The 15,639-nt window shown below is 37.5% G+C and overlaps 1 protein-coding gene across 2 annotated transcripts in view; it reads right to left on the bottom strand.

Annotated features, from left to right (window-relative positions):
• The window catches only part of LOC112562652 (diacylglycerol kinase theta-like), a 58,747-nt gene extending 47,087 nt beyond the window's left edge, over nucleotides 1-11,660 (bottom strand). For both annotated transcript variants that reach the window (XM_025236031.1, XM_025236032.1), the window contains exon 1: nucleotides 11,296-11,660. In XM_025236031.1, the coding sequence (XP_025091816.1) occupies nucleotides 11,296-11,467 (172 nt within the window). In that variant the 5' untranslated portion in view covers nucleotides 11,468-11,660. The remainder of the gene's footprint in view (nucleotides 1-11,295) is intronic.
• Nucleotides 11,661-15,639: the final 3,979 nt, after the last annotated feature.

Raw genomic sequence — 15,639 nt, 5'->3', positions numbered from 1 at the left:
TGCCATAACTTCAAGGGCTTATTTAATATTCTTTCCTGACAAGATTTCATAGGTCTTCTAGTTATTTTAAAAATATTTCAAAACATGAAATATCATTATAGCTGAAGTAAAACTTCAATCATTTTTGGCCCACCCATTTTGTCCATTAAATATGACTTTATAATTTGCTGTCTACAATAAATACTTGCTTGCCTGAAAAACATCTTAAAGCTTGGAATATAAAAACAAGTTGAAAAAATAATGATGAACTGTACAAACAAATTTTCAAAGAACTAAATCAGTGTACTTTCTTAATTCTCTCCTACTCAAAAAACAATTTAAGATTCCTATATAAAATAGCTAAAGCTGCATCACAAAGTGCTGTACTTGTCTTTCCTCTTAAAATATTGGTGAAGTGCAAAATCTTTTTCCTAGAAAGAGGTCAATGACACAAATGTTAGAACATTTATGCTATGAAGACCTGGGCCAATGGGAGAACTAGGACCATATGTTAATTAGGCATATTTGTGTCCAAATGTGACATCATGATTTTGACCTCTTTCTGTGCATGGTGATGTTTGCAGGTGAAAAGGACAGTGTATTTTCAACTTGCACGAAGCTTTACCCAATCATAAGCATAATTATGTACCCCCCAGTCTTTTAAGGCATAAAGTGAAACAAAGGATCCTCTCTTTCTCTCATGCAAACACCTGCATTTGCACCCATTTGTGCACACAGAGAAGGAAAGAAAAAAATACTAAAAAAGGAAGAATGAACAGAAGAAAGGAAAGAATAAAGTATAGAAGTCTGCTTTTTCTTTTCTCTTATTCTTGATAAAACAACTTCTTACTGACAGAAGACAGTGTGAGGGCAGGATAAAAAAGAGAGAGAGAGAGGGAGGGCAGCACAGTGAAATGGGTTATGGCAGTGTGAAAATGGCTGGATTGGGCAATGGTCCTAGAGAATCAATAACTGCTTGGCAGGCCTGCTCTGTGCTCCTGGCCCAGCCACAGGCAATGTGCTTCTGACTCTCTTTTCTTCTCCCCCTCACAGCCAAATAGGCCTTGGATCTTTTTTTTAAACCGAAACTAGTCCCCTCATCCAACACTGAAAGAAGTAGGGATATGCAAGAAAATTCTGTTTCCCTTCAGAATGTTTATTATCTCTAAATAATGAAAAAGTGAATAAATGAATAAAGAAAAATTACCTCTTGCAAAATTCTTTTAATGTTATCTGCGTTTATCAATGAAGATGTCAAAAGTAGACACTTCTCATTATGCATCACTCTCAGATGACCTTAAATGTTAAGAAAATATATGCTTACACTGCTGAAAGGTTATCCTTAAAATAATAACAAAATAAAAATGTTCGTCTCTAACAAAATAAAACACAACCAGACTTTTTCATGACCTCAGCAAACATGACTCTTACCAAAAATCTCTCCCCAACCTCTTCAGAACCCTATCAACTTTGTTTTTAATATATAGAGAAGGAAAACAGTGTAGCCACTCCATCTGAGCCCAGTTAAAAAAAAAATATGATGGAAAAAAAGATAACTGCACAAAGTAATCATTGATAGCAAGCTAAACAGAAATGAATGTTCAATGAAACATAAGCAATTACAATACTACTACATGCCTAGACTAGCGCTCATTCCAGTTATTACTAGAATTGTCAGTCTCAGCTCTCTCAATCTTTGCCACCACACACCAAACAGCTCAGTTCGTTAAGAAAGATGATTGATGAAATTACAAAAAAATAATGAAAACTTAGGACTGTGTCTGTACCTATGATATTTGTAAATCTCTGGAGCAGTACTCTCACTTTCTTGTAAGAAATCTTGGTGCTTGCACTGATTGATTACTCTCTCTAGAGTCTAGACCATCATATCAAGGCAGTTTGCCTTTCTTGAACTCTGAAGGTCAGCCATATCAGACCTTACTTTACCTACTAAAAATCTTTCATGTCCAGATTTATATTTTAACTTTGTATTTTTCTTCCCAGCTGTTCACAGTGTTCTTTGTAAATATATGACTAACCTTGTTACACATCTTCATGAGGTGTACTGATTATCAGTTTATGTTCACTGCCACTGACTGTTAGATTGCTACACAGTGTTACTGTTATTTCTATTGTCTTGGCTGTCTGTACTGTTAAGATGTTGATTACATTTAATATAACTTATGCCCTACTGGCAGTATATAGCAAATGTAAGCTTAACATTTTTTTAAAAATTATTTAACATTAGCGTGATGTGTGCAAATGGGTCAAAACACTATTGTAGCTTTACTTAAACATTTCCAAACTGAACTCCATCCCTTAATGGTAAACAGTTAATGGAAGAGTATAGATTTTCCAAACCTCCCTTCCTCTTTCCAAAAAAATGGCATCTAGTCAATACAGTTCACACAGGTCACTCAATATGAAAGAAGCCTTATAAGTCTCTAAGAAAAAATTTTAGAAATCCTAAACAAGGCACACAGCTATGAAGCAAAAGATACAAATGATTCAAATATGTGTGATCTTTTTATTTTGATGAAAAATGTCAAAGAGAATTCGCAAAAATGAAGGAGGGCTGAGCTTAGGGGCAGGCAGACGAGACATCTGCCTAGGGCCCCACACTTTTAGTCATCAGCGGCCTCATGCTTTTGATTAAAACCGTGCGATCATGGCGTTTAGGGTCCCGCACATGCTTTATGCATCTGGCTCTGTAAGGCCAAGAATGGGCCTGCGGGGGAGCAATAAAAATGATGATTATAAGAGCAACATGGAAATCACTAGCAAATTCCAAGCATCCTAAGACAGATCTATTAAAGAAAGATCTATTAAGAAGTTCACACTTTCCAAAAATTGACTTCAATAGTGAGTGGCGCAAAAGTCATCATCCCTTTTCATCATCACTAAATGTCATCACCTCACCAGGTTTACAAAACCTGCAAAACGTGCCTTCATGAGAGAAATGTAAGCATGTCCATAGATAAAAAAAAATTGTGAAAGCTATGACACATCAAACAAATCTTTTGTATGCAGCAAATTATAAAGAAGGAAAATCTGAAACTTTAACAACCCCTTGATCTAAACTGAGACAAGTTGCTTGCAAATACTAAAGCCCTAAAAAATTTTGAAGAGATACATTTTAAGCTCCTTCTTGAAACCATTGAAAGAGTCTGGCATAGAGGCAAGGGGAGAAGGTCCCAAGCACATGGACCAGTGTAGGTGGAGGCAGGTGTTTGGTGCAAGAGATATGTTTATAGACAGTTCACCAAAACAGAACTTGTGCAGCAAATTGTGCAGATGTTTTGTAGAATAAAAAGTTAGCCACTAAATAATGACTTTTATAGAAAGTGACACTTTGTCCTTTATAATGATGGCAAACAATTAGACACTGCTCGTGAAATGTGTCAAGAATTACCCATAAAGAAGTACATTCATGGACTGCTGCTCTTAGACATAACTGTCCAAATTGGCTCTATTAAACTACTTAAAGTAACGTCCACAAATGTCAACTGGCAAAGCTGCCCCCCACCCACCAAAAAAAAAGCCACAAAGACATTCAGAGAATATAGTGACTATGTCAGGGTGTGGCTATATGATTGGTCAAAAAGACACCTGATCTACTTCGAAAAGTCAAAACTTAATGAAATGAGAGTAAATATAAGCGGGAAACTTATACACCTTCTCAAAATGCTAACAAATTAAAAAAGTAAATTTCACTGGAGTTGTTTATTGAAATAAAAGCTAAATGACACAGTACTGAGAGAACAGAAACTTCTCATCTAGGTGAAAACTAGTTTACTTTCACTGCCATGCTTGTTGAAGTCCTTCTCACAAGACATAATCTGTGCGCACTCACAACTAATCTGTCATTATGGAATAAATAGGAGAAATAGGCTTAATTGTCAGTGGTTTTCTCTTGCAAATATGCTGACATTTAAAAGCAGGCATGAAAGTAGCATAAAAACAACACAAAAAACCCACGTGATTTTCAGTTAGGCATTCATAATTTTTATATACATTAGTTTAGATCCTTAACATATACCGTTAAGTGTGGTCATGAGAGCCAAAGCTGATAGGGTTCTCTATTGTGGTAGCCTTCTGATGAATCCAGCAAGGTTGCAGTATCTAGATGTTTTGATTCTTTAATGGTTTTGGACCTGTTTTTGCATTACCTAACCATCTTTTTTCCTCCCTCTACCACGCCTTGCATAACAGTTTTGGTAAGACTATGGTGGTATACATAGTTTAACTGCAACATGTTCTTATGAAGCAAGAAGTTGCTCCTACTTTTAGGGACTGAGCTTGCTCAAGGCAGCCATTGTTTTGCAGGTCTGGGCCTTATTTCTTGCCGATCTACCACTCTGTGTGAAAGTTTATTTAAGATATTTGAAAACTTCAACTCCTGGCAGTTTGTCCCTTCTTCTTTCCATTCATGGTTTCTGAGAGACAGATGAACTATTAACTTTAAATTTGAGTTTCTGCAAGACTACATGCACTCCAAAAACTTCTCTGCTGTGAATTTGTCAATTAAATACTAAAGTTCTTTGCTACAAGCAGCTGATTGATGCTATCAGCAAAGCAAAAGATGTTGACAGTTTTGCCTCTTACACAGATGGTCAATTACATGTTGCAGTGTCTCCTAAATGGTACCTTCAAAGAACAGATTGAAAAGGACATTTTAAAGAAGACAACCTTGATACCCTCTGACCAGGAAAACCTTCATTGAGCTCCATGAAAGGTGCTGCTGGCATTCCATTCTGAATCCAGAGTGTTCTTTTAGCTAGCTTCTGGCTCAAGGTTTTAGTCTATTTAGATGATTTTAAGCCTTCCCAAACTTTCTGCCTCTCTCTTTACCACCATGCTTCAGCACCCCTACTGCCAACCCCTTCCAGCAATTTTCCATTTTTAAGGCTGTAGACTCTCTTAGACTTCTTTCTTTAAGAAGTAGCATTCTAACACTATTTTGGCGTCAGAAATGGGGTAGTTGTACAGCTAACAGTACTCAATCTCAATGCAGCAGTTTTTTCAAGAGGTCCCCTCTAACATCTTTAATCACAGTTGAGTTGCTCTTTAATAGTGTTATTGGTAAGCATGCTATTTCCCTGTGCCATTCCTCTTTCTACAACTTTGTGCTATTCATTCATCTAATTGTTTCATTCTTTGCGCTCTTTTCCTTGTAGCAGAGGTTGATCATGTCATTATAATCTAAAACTGAATTTTCTTCCAATGATGTCCAAATACTTTTCAGCCGTTTGCTTTGGCTGTAACTCCAATGGAAGTAAGCCAGCTGGAGTCTGGTGTGCACTATCTGTAATCTCTTTTTGCACAATGATTGTCTTTCAATGATGACTTTTGGAATGGAAGCCAACTGAGTCTTTTGACCATTTGCAGAGGGTGCCAACCCAAAGTCTGTCTAAACTGTGCCAGACTGATGATGACCCAGCAGTAGTTGACTAATGCAAGAGGTTTATACATGCTCCAAGTCCCAATCGTGGCATTCTTTGCAGGAAGTTCAATGGTACACTTTTCCCCAGTAGCCCACTCTGTTTGTCCCTCAGGTACAGGGACTCAGTACTTCTCAGCCCATGGTTGATGTATAGTCCAACAAATTAATGAACAGGTTCTGAATAATGTTTCCCCACTCACTATCAACTGTGTTTGTAATGCCTATCCTCTTTAGATGGTTCATTTGATAGCAATATCTAAGATGTTGATAAGAAGAGCTCCCAGAGCCTGAAGTGAAAGATGTCAGCTAAGAATCAGTTGTCCTCACAAACCCCCTCAAAGGTACTGTCTATTGCCATCATCCACACACAATATAGCACTCATACAGCCATCCTTTCAGTCAGCTATTCACATAACCACTCTGTGCACTGTATTTTATTATCAACTGCATAAAGAAACCAACAATATAAGAAAAGAAATAACATTCTTATAATAATGTGCTATAAAGATTTTAGATGACTGATATGGAATCCATACAAATACAGCATCCTAAAGGATAAAACTGCCTATATGTGTGAGTGAGAGCAAAAGAAGAACTGAGCATCTATGCACAGAAGGCTAACCAGCAAACCACCTCTCCATTAAGATTTTCTTCTACGTCATGTGTAATTACCCCAGCAAGTTATCAATATGCAGTGATTAATGCTGGGGGTATTTATACCTTCATTTAAAATCTGGGAGAGTTTTTATACCCCTTCCCAGAAACAAGGATTTTTTTGTATATCCCTTGTCAATATGACAGAGGGTAAACAGATATAAGGTTACTACATGAATACACACCATGCAAGTATCAGTTTCATCTGCTTTTACAGTATAAATTTTAATAAAATAAACAACAAAAACTAACAAAATTTTAATTTTTAATTCTTCAGTGACGTTTCAGTAATTTCATCTAGAGGTGATTTGGAACTATAAAGGGAGAGAGAGGAAAAAATGGTGTACCCTGGGAAAACCCCTGACTACCAGCCTTCCAAACATGTGTCACATAAAGAGTCTAAAATCACAGTCTCAACCAGAATCTTTTTACTGCACCTGAGACTAGGTTCTGATGGTAAAATGTTTAAAGTTTTGCTTTATTGCTTTCTATCATAGATCCTAGTCCAAGCAGTCCTAATACATCACTGCTGCTATATATAACCACAAACATCAGACCCCTTGATCTCCTCTTCTACAGTATGTTTTAAAAAAAAAACACCCCTTTACTCTTTTACTGTAATATTTTTCATAGTTTTGATAGGACCAAACCAAAATGATTCTTATAAACAATGACAATGTTTTCTGGATGAAACGAGTGTGTAAAAGATGCTTCTTTCACTTTAAACACAGGTCTTAGTCTTAAAGTAGGTTGTCAAAGTGCCATGAATAGCCTCAAGGGTTAGGGTTACATACCCTGATTTTTTTTATTTTGTTTTTTTTAGGAAGGGCATGATTTAGTGAAAATTTGACTTTCACAAACTGATGATATACTGAGAGAGAATGGAGATATTATATGACATTAGAAATATTATAAAATTTTTTTACTTTCAACACTTCCTCTAGTACATAACTAGAAAACACAGGCTTATGCCAGTAGAACTTAATAATAAGCACTATTCTTTTTAAAAGTTTTCTGTAAGAATCCTGCACGCTGATATTTATCGTACTGCTACAATATCTTTTTTTTTTTCAAGAAATAAATTTTTACCAAGAAATAAATCAATGCCACAAAAAACAATATTCCTTAACTTAAAGACTGTGAAACATGGCAAAAAAGGTCATATTTTTGCTCTGCTATAACAAAAAAATACAAATTGATGTTTTCTGTCTTGGTTGATGGAGTTTTATGCAATGTCAGCAGCAATAATCATTGCAGCACAAGAGTAGCTTATCGAGGGGAGATTGGATCCATATTTAGTACAACTGATCAAAACTCTCAGAATTACCAGAAAGAACTAAACTGAAACCAGTAAGACAATTCAGGCATTTAAAGACCTTGAAAACATGGCAGAAACAATTAAAGCAAAAAAAGGCAGTTCAGAATCAAGTCCATGTCTAAGCACAGACAATGCCCTATTTTCCAAAAAAAGGGCACATAGGAATTAAATAACTCCCCTTTTCAATTTCTTTAAAAGAAAGAAAAATTTAAAAAAGAAATTTTGCTGGAACAAGATCTCTTCATAAGCTCATGCATCAGCCAGTCTGTATTTTCGTACCTTTGATCCTCAAATTGATGGGATTCATATACTGAGTCATCCTTTATTACACTAATTTTTAATTTTACTTTGTTTAGTGAACATTTTACACTTCCATTTTGCTTAGAGAAGAGCATGTTGATAGCAAATGAAATTATTTCCTAAAACTTTCCTGAAATGCATTTCTGTAGTTGTCTTCATTAAGAGTAAGACATTATTGTGCTGGACTGTCAAAGAAAGCTTTAGGCCACAAACCAATAGGCCAATGTCATCGCTACATTTTCAAGTATATGTACTAACATTTGAAATTAACCCGCTAAACTCACTGTCAATGTATTAGCTGACTGGTCAATTCAGTCATCTAGGCTTCTAGTTCTAATCTGTTTGCAATATCAGGTGTCTTTTTCAATTATATTATTTGCAGATTACTGAATACTATATTCCTAAATTATTATAATACTAGCAGGCAGAATCAGCTGTTAAAGACCAACCTGAATGGTTTGCGTTTTCTGCAGATATCGGTAGATATAGGTGATATAAACCCTACCTGCAAATTTCAGTCTCCAAAACCCATCCGTTAATTAATTATCTGATTGGCGTTGACTGCAGGCAATGTTGTGAATGGTGTACCAACATGATCAGCGCTCACTGATCACAGGTGCAAATTAATTAACTGATGGTAGGTCTTTGAACAGAATCTTGAATGAAAATTCTGTTATGAATTATATTTATAAATCTGATTTAAAAGATTACATTGTGGAATATCACATTGAATAAACCAATTCACACTTACAGCTATCAGAAATTCTATTTTCATGCAGGATTTCTGAACCCCAAAAGATTCCATTTGTAATCAGGTGCTATAATTACAGTATGTGAAAAAAATGCAAATTAGCGGACTATTTTTATCACAGAGCAAGACGAAAATGATGGCAGAGGTGTACACCATGTTCCTACCAAATGTTGTTATCTTTATATTCACTATGTAAGGCATCTCAGATATGTCTCTTAAACACACAAACTAATTATTTCCTAGCCTAATATAGTACATAAGTAACTGATCCAATATCTGCATTTGTGGTCAATGAGGCAAAATCATCCTGCCTACAACAGAAAACTGAAAACAGGGCAGATAACACTAAAAAAACAACCTGTCACTAAAAACAACATGCATTTCATCAGCTCTCTCTCTCTACTTCCGACCTCATTCAAAAACACAGAAACTTCTGTAAGGAGCATGATTCATCCATGTACATAGATAAGAAGAAATTCTATGCAGTCTCATCTGACAATATGATTTTATTCTTTAAAATTAAATATTTCTTATGCGTTGAAAGCTGTAACAAAACATCAGGATTTACTTTGTATTAGTATAACTACAGTTAGTATTAAACTTCAACAATTTTTGACGAGTGCAAAAGATTGATTTTATCTCCAAAATGCCTTTGCATTTAGTTAAGAAAAACTTTTCTTTCAGAGTGCATTATTTTATATGTACTAACTAGCACAGTTTACACAGCAAAGCACTGTAATGCAAAATAATATAACATTTAAATAGTCAATAATATAATAAAACAACAAATGATGGGGCATAAAATGTTTTCCTTGCGCATGATGCAATTAAATTATATCCAAATCTTACATTTATCAAGATTTTTTTTGGTTACACTTGTTAAAATAATGTATCGGACTAGCTGCATTATGAAGATTATTTGTACTTTTGCAAGTTGGTTTATGCAACAAGTCAGAAAAAAACTGAAGCAAACTTTTACTGATTATAATAATATTACTATCTTGAAAGATAATGTACCATAATGTTAGTTGTCATTACAAAAAAAGTATTCTAAAGTTTGACAACATACTATATCCATGGTGCTGACTGGTGTCCAAACCTTTTCGTGAAATGTATCCTAAACAACATAATGTCACAATGTACCATAATGTTTACTAGCATGATAAAACTATATTTTGAAGTGGTCTCTTGTTAGCACAATGCATCACAATATTGGCTGGTGTGGAACAAGTGCATCGTGAAATGTGTCTTAACATATCATAATATTAATGCGTACCAATGGTGCCAACTGGTGCAACAAATTTATACTGTGAAATATAACTTGTACCTTTACATATCTTTACAACACAACGTACTATGATTCTTAGTGGTATAGAAAATGTGAACTGTTAACCATATCATGCTATGTATTTTATATTGTGGCAAACCTATCAACTAAACACTCTGAGGTATACCCAATTCAGAGTTCATGATGCATTATCAGCATTCTGACACATCCACTACACTGTACTCTGGCTCTTTAACACCTGCACTGGAGAGTGAACAGTGTTCAAATGGTTTTAAAAGTTGTTCATTCTTTCTAGCATTACTATTTCAATAAAAAATATATTAGGTACTATACTCTGATCAGCTGCTGATCATATATCATCTGCTGATCTGTGCTACATGTGTGATTAATTTATTTTAAAAGTTAAGATTTCAGTGTGAAATCCATTTCTAGTTTATGTTTAAATGCTAAAAGTTTAAGTGGCAGAGATAAAGGACAAAAAAGGGCATAGGATAAGTGGAAAGTAGAAGTGCAATGCCAGCTTTGAGGTTAGTTAGATCTGACTTAAGATCTACAATCTGTGCTTTATTGGCGGAATTATTACCACTCAAATAGCAAACAGCTGCTTATTTTTCTTGATCCAATTACCTGAAATAACCTCTCTGCGACAACTGCAAAAATCAAAATGTTTCATTGATCACTTCTCCCATTTAATCAATATTTGCAAATGAAAACATATTTTGCTGTATAACAGAATATTTTTCATAACACCACCCACTATTACTTACAAATAAAACTAATACTTTATTCATCACAACTGAAAATGAAAATGACAAGTGAGAAAAGGATAATACTGTTGCATGTAAAATACTATATTCCACTATTTACAGTTCCAAAAATGTGCTCCTCTTATTCATTTGACTAATCTGAGTCCCCATCTGGTGGTTTGTAATTGTGAAAATGGTGGAAAAGTCATGGTGGCTGTGATGTGGTGGTCGCAGCAATGGTGGCAAAGTATGGTAAAATGGAGGCCCAGTGTTTCTTATTGATTTCTGGCGAGGGTTTATACTGGCTCTGTGTAGCCTGCGCTCACAGCACAGGAGTGCTGTGCTTAGTAAAAGTTTGACACCATTCTACCTGAACGCGAAACATACACTATTAACAACTTGAACGCGCTGTACTTTGCTCGCCAGTCGCCGGCACAGCTCGGCCTGCCTGCCTGCTCGACTGCTGCTGCTGCCGCCGCCGCTGCTGCTGCTGCTAACGCGCGTTCGCCACCGACATCCATCCCTACTCCAACCAATATGGACCCCAGCTAAGCGACCTCCCTGAGCCGACATGGCATCGGAACCGGTGGTGTACCCTGTTAGTCCTACCATTCCATATCGCACTGCTATAAATGGGTCCTTAAACTAACAAACCATTAAACAGGACTATAAGAAACAACGTTACCCGAGATCTGAATGCTACAATGGTTTGGGTTATTAGTACTACCTTACAGCCAAAACGTAGGAGCGGGGGGGAAAATACAACCAAGACGTGGACGAAAGTCGAGCGGATAACATAAAAGAGGCAACCCTTACCTTCACACACATATCCAACTCCAATCAGCCCCCACAAAATGTCCGTGCAGTGATGACAGTAGGTTGGCCTGTGGAAGGTTTTCTTGGTGAAAAAATGTCCATGTTCATGCTGAGGATCGGGAGAGACGGGCGAGCCACTCGGACTATCGCCTTGCTCGGCGTCCTCAGCCATAGCCAGTCCGTCTGCTCCAACCTGCTGTGGCAGACGACACTTCACTAATCCAAAGCCCGGGGCTTATCCAAGGGCGAACAGAGCTGGGCCTGGCAAATCCACAGCAAGAAATGCAGGCCAGAACATTTTCATTTACGCAAACCAACGGCCATTTTCCTGGGATAAATCTAGTATCATAATATGCCAATCAATCGCTGCTTGCGGAAATGAGGAAAAGTGAATCGAAACCGAGGCTGCTTGCCGTCTCCGCGAAGCACAGTATTAGACAGAGCAGCTGCTTCAGAGGCTGGCTCAGCCAACGTCGTCAGCGGTGGTCTCAGGGTCGGTGGGTCATGTGAATATTATGGTTGGCCTTCAGTTACAATTAGGATTATATCTGATAATATTCCTGATGATAAAACAAGTTTATTCTCTTATTCACAAAGCACAGTTTTAATTCTTCCTTCTGTGGATCGATCTGAGAAGAAAAACGAAACAAAGTTCAGTTCTCATGCATGTCCTTCGTTCAAATAATTCGCCAAACGTTATCAACGTTATATTTTCTTATAAGTGAAGATGAAAAGATTTTGATGTCTTGTAACTGTTAGGAAATATATACAATTATAAGTGATTTGCTAGGTTACTATACATGTTAATTATAATACCTTTAAAAAGAAAGACTTTTCAGAAGACCGAACAGTTCAACGTTTTTACATATAATTATTCACTATTCTTATCACAGATTACCTCTAAACATCATATATATTTCTACATGGAATCACAACGGTCGCCACCCTCAGGTAACACCAGGAATGTCTTCAACAACCGAGAAGCGACTCAAGCTGGTCTGGTTTGGCCATGTGACCCGGCACGACACTGTATAGAAGACGTACCGTCCTCCGTCCTTTATGGTACTTTGGAGGAGGTTGATCGACGGTAGACAGAGGAAGAACTGCATGGCTGGCAAGCGCGAAGGAGTAGACTGGTCGTTCCAAGAAGGGCCTGCTCATCACCGCCCAAGACAGGCATAAGTGGCGAACCTTGCCGGCCGCTCCCTCAAACGCGGTTCTCCCTCAACGACCGGTACTAGAGGATCAGTTGAGCTGGTGGTGGTCAAGATGCTATTTAGTCAAGGGATGAATGATAGTGCGAGGGCGGTTTGGTAGCTTTGGACTCATCCATTTGTTACCAAAACAACGATGATCGTATGGCGTTAGTTGCCATCTCACCACAGACAGTAGGTCAGGTGTGGGCAAAGTACGTCCCACGGACGTCTTTGAACCAGCCCGTCTGCCAAAATGAGAAGGCGCTTGTTTTCCTTTTTTTTTTAATTCAGCCTTACTTAATTTGATTGAAATTTAATTTATCAAGTACAATAGCGTTAGAAATCGGCAGTCCGTAACATTCTAACGCAAAGTACAAATACAACAAATAACACGGCAGACATGTCTGATGTAGTTCTTAAAGAGCTTCGGGAAAGGCTGGTCTTAAAAGTTTTATTGTGAGCGAATTTAAAGAGTTTCACTTCATAACGCCATTATGTACTTATTGGTTGTCCATTCCATTATCATTAGGTTTGTTGTGTAATCATCTGGCGTGGGGTCGTTTTATTTTGTTTTTGTTCTTTAGTTGGTATTATACCAGCCCCCTCATGACTTAAAATATTGAGAAAGGCGCGCACAAAGAAAGCTTTGCCCACCCCAGCAGTAGGTTATGGTCCTTGATATCACCGAAACATGTGGACGGTTTCCATCAGGATGTGGCTCGTGTTTACAGGCTGGGCGCACTAGGTACTAGGGCTTCCCTTTCCCCCTTCCTTTCTCACTAGAAACCTTTTATCCCATTTTCCCTGCTGAGATGTTGTTTTATAGTCATTACTGTAGTGATAAACATATGCTGAGGTCTGATAGTGCCAAGAGGAGAGCTACATCAATAAACAATTGAAAGATTGTCAGAATTTGTGATGGTGTTGGAGGAGGAATCATTAGATATATCATACTGCTTAGATTACCAGCCATGGTGAATGATGCTTACTCTGACCAGAAAAGTTCTATTTGTTGCATTGAAGGATATATCTAATTCATTTTATAATGCTTTATGTGTTGCTGTCTTCAGCATCTCCCTGCTGAACCATCACCTTGCTATGATCAGGGGGCTTGTATGTCTCAGTGATCCTTAGAACTAGGTCCTGGTAGTATCACCCATGTCAGATAGATCACGGGGTAGACATCAGACTAAGAGTGGTCTACCCGTCCTCCAGGTCACAAGGGATTGGGCAATGGACTAACAATTCATTCCTGTAAAAAGATCTAGTTACAAAAACTAAAACTAGAGACACTCAAACATAACAGCACTCCCTATGACATGTTCATATACTTTGAAAAAGCATTTGACAACATACACCATGAGTTATTAAGGAAAATCATGTGTCACTTTGAAAATAGTAAATGTAATAAAAGCACTGTGTAAAGATTTTCATTGGCAGGTAGTATGTAGCAACAACAAGCTAACAGACAACTTACTACTGGTGTCAAACAAGGATGCATTCTCTAATTATTCCTTCATATTGGCCATGGACTGGCTTATGAAACAAACATTTGTTTCTCCTATTTATTGCAACTTCCTTATTCATCTTCCTTTGCAGAATCATGTTACTCTTAGTTCTTACCAGACTCCTCTGTTTTCTATATTTATCATTTATAAGATAACACACTATTTATCCCAGAGGGAAATTTGGCAATTTATTAGTCATCAGTTTTTAGTTTTATTCCTTGTTGCTCCCTTGAGGAGTGTAGCACCTTGCCAGCAAACCCGGTTTTGGGCAGCCCCCTACAGTTGGGCCCATGTGGTTCCAATGTCTTTTGCCTCACTTTCTACTGTATTAGTCATCAGTACTGTTTATCCTTCCATCTTTCCTATGTTGTCCATGTCTCATTGTTTCTCAAGCACTAAGAGCACACTCCTTACAAGCATGGGTATGCACTATGCATATAACATTTATTATTAACAACATACAAGAAAATAGGAATCCGCTGGACATTTACGTCAGTACTGAAAGACTTAGATTATGGTGATGACATTTTTATGCTATTGAACCAGACCAAGGATGCTAAGGAAAAGATCAGCAATCTGACCAAAGCTGCATCAAAAATAGGACGTAACATTGGCAAAACAAAAGAAATGAGACAGAATGCCAAGTCAACAGAACCAATCACAATTGATAAACTAATGGAAAGTCCAAGAATTTACACAATTCAGGGATCACAAAACAATAATAGGAGTTGCCTCCTGTTTAGAATCTTGTTCTTTTTACTAGCTACACACTTGCAAACTTTTCAACATTTCTCACCTTAGTGCTAAGTCAGGTCAGTTTAGATGAACTGCTCTTTTCCAGTGATATAGTACTGAAATCTCACATTGGCCCTGGAGCAAACTCTCATTGATCACCTGCCTCATGTCTGCAAGGAGCTTAATCAACTCCCAAAAGACAAACATTGTGTCTCACTCTCCAACCCTCTCCAGCAATTATAGCTATCAGTGATGACCACCCTGTCCCCCACACTGCTGGAGGCATGACCTCAGCACACACTTCCTTGCCACAGAGGCATAATAAGCAAACTGGCATAAGAACCACTTGACTAAAACCACCTTCTATAGAAATGAGGTCTGAACAAACTACACATCAGGAAAACACTGAACAGTGTGTATACCTCAGTACCTCAAATACTTTGCACATGAGGCCAGTTATAGGTCTCACAATGCTCAGGATTGTACATTCGCTCTCCTGAGCCAGAGAAGCTGCAGATGGTTAAGGCATATCAGACACCACTGGGCATATTTCAAAGGACCTGAACAGTAGCAGTCCACCAGTCAGGTGTTCCATCCTCTGGCTACTGTGACATCTGCAAATGCAACAAGCATCTCGGACAGTTGATTACTGTATGACATGAATGTACAGGGAATCAGAAGGGTGTACAGACAATAATACAGCAATACCAATCTGGTCAAGAGTTAGAAAAAAATGAGACACCAGCCTTGTCTTTTATAGAAATGAAGCGTTAGAGGTGACAGACACATCTTGATTTGATCTCTGATGAAGGATGCCACATTAACATGCACTCATGCTGTAAAAGTACATCAATTCTACAGCCAGCCTTCAAAACATAAATATAACTTGGTGGTTCTAATGTCAT

Source organism: Pomacea canaliculata, linkage group LG4 (genome assembly GCF_003073045.1).
Source record: "Pomacea canaliculata isolate SZHN2017 linkage group LG4, ASM307304v1, whole genome shotgun sequence".
Classification (NCBI taxonomy): Eukaryota; Metazoa; Mollusca; class Gastropoda; order Architaenioglossa; family Ampullariidae; genus Pomacea; species Pomacea canaliculata.
Note: the sequence above shows the minus strand (reverse complement) of the source record. Positions and strands in the feature narration are given on the sequence as shown.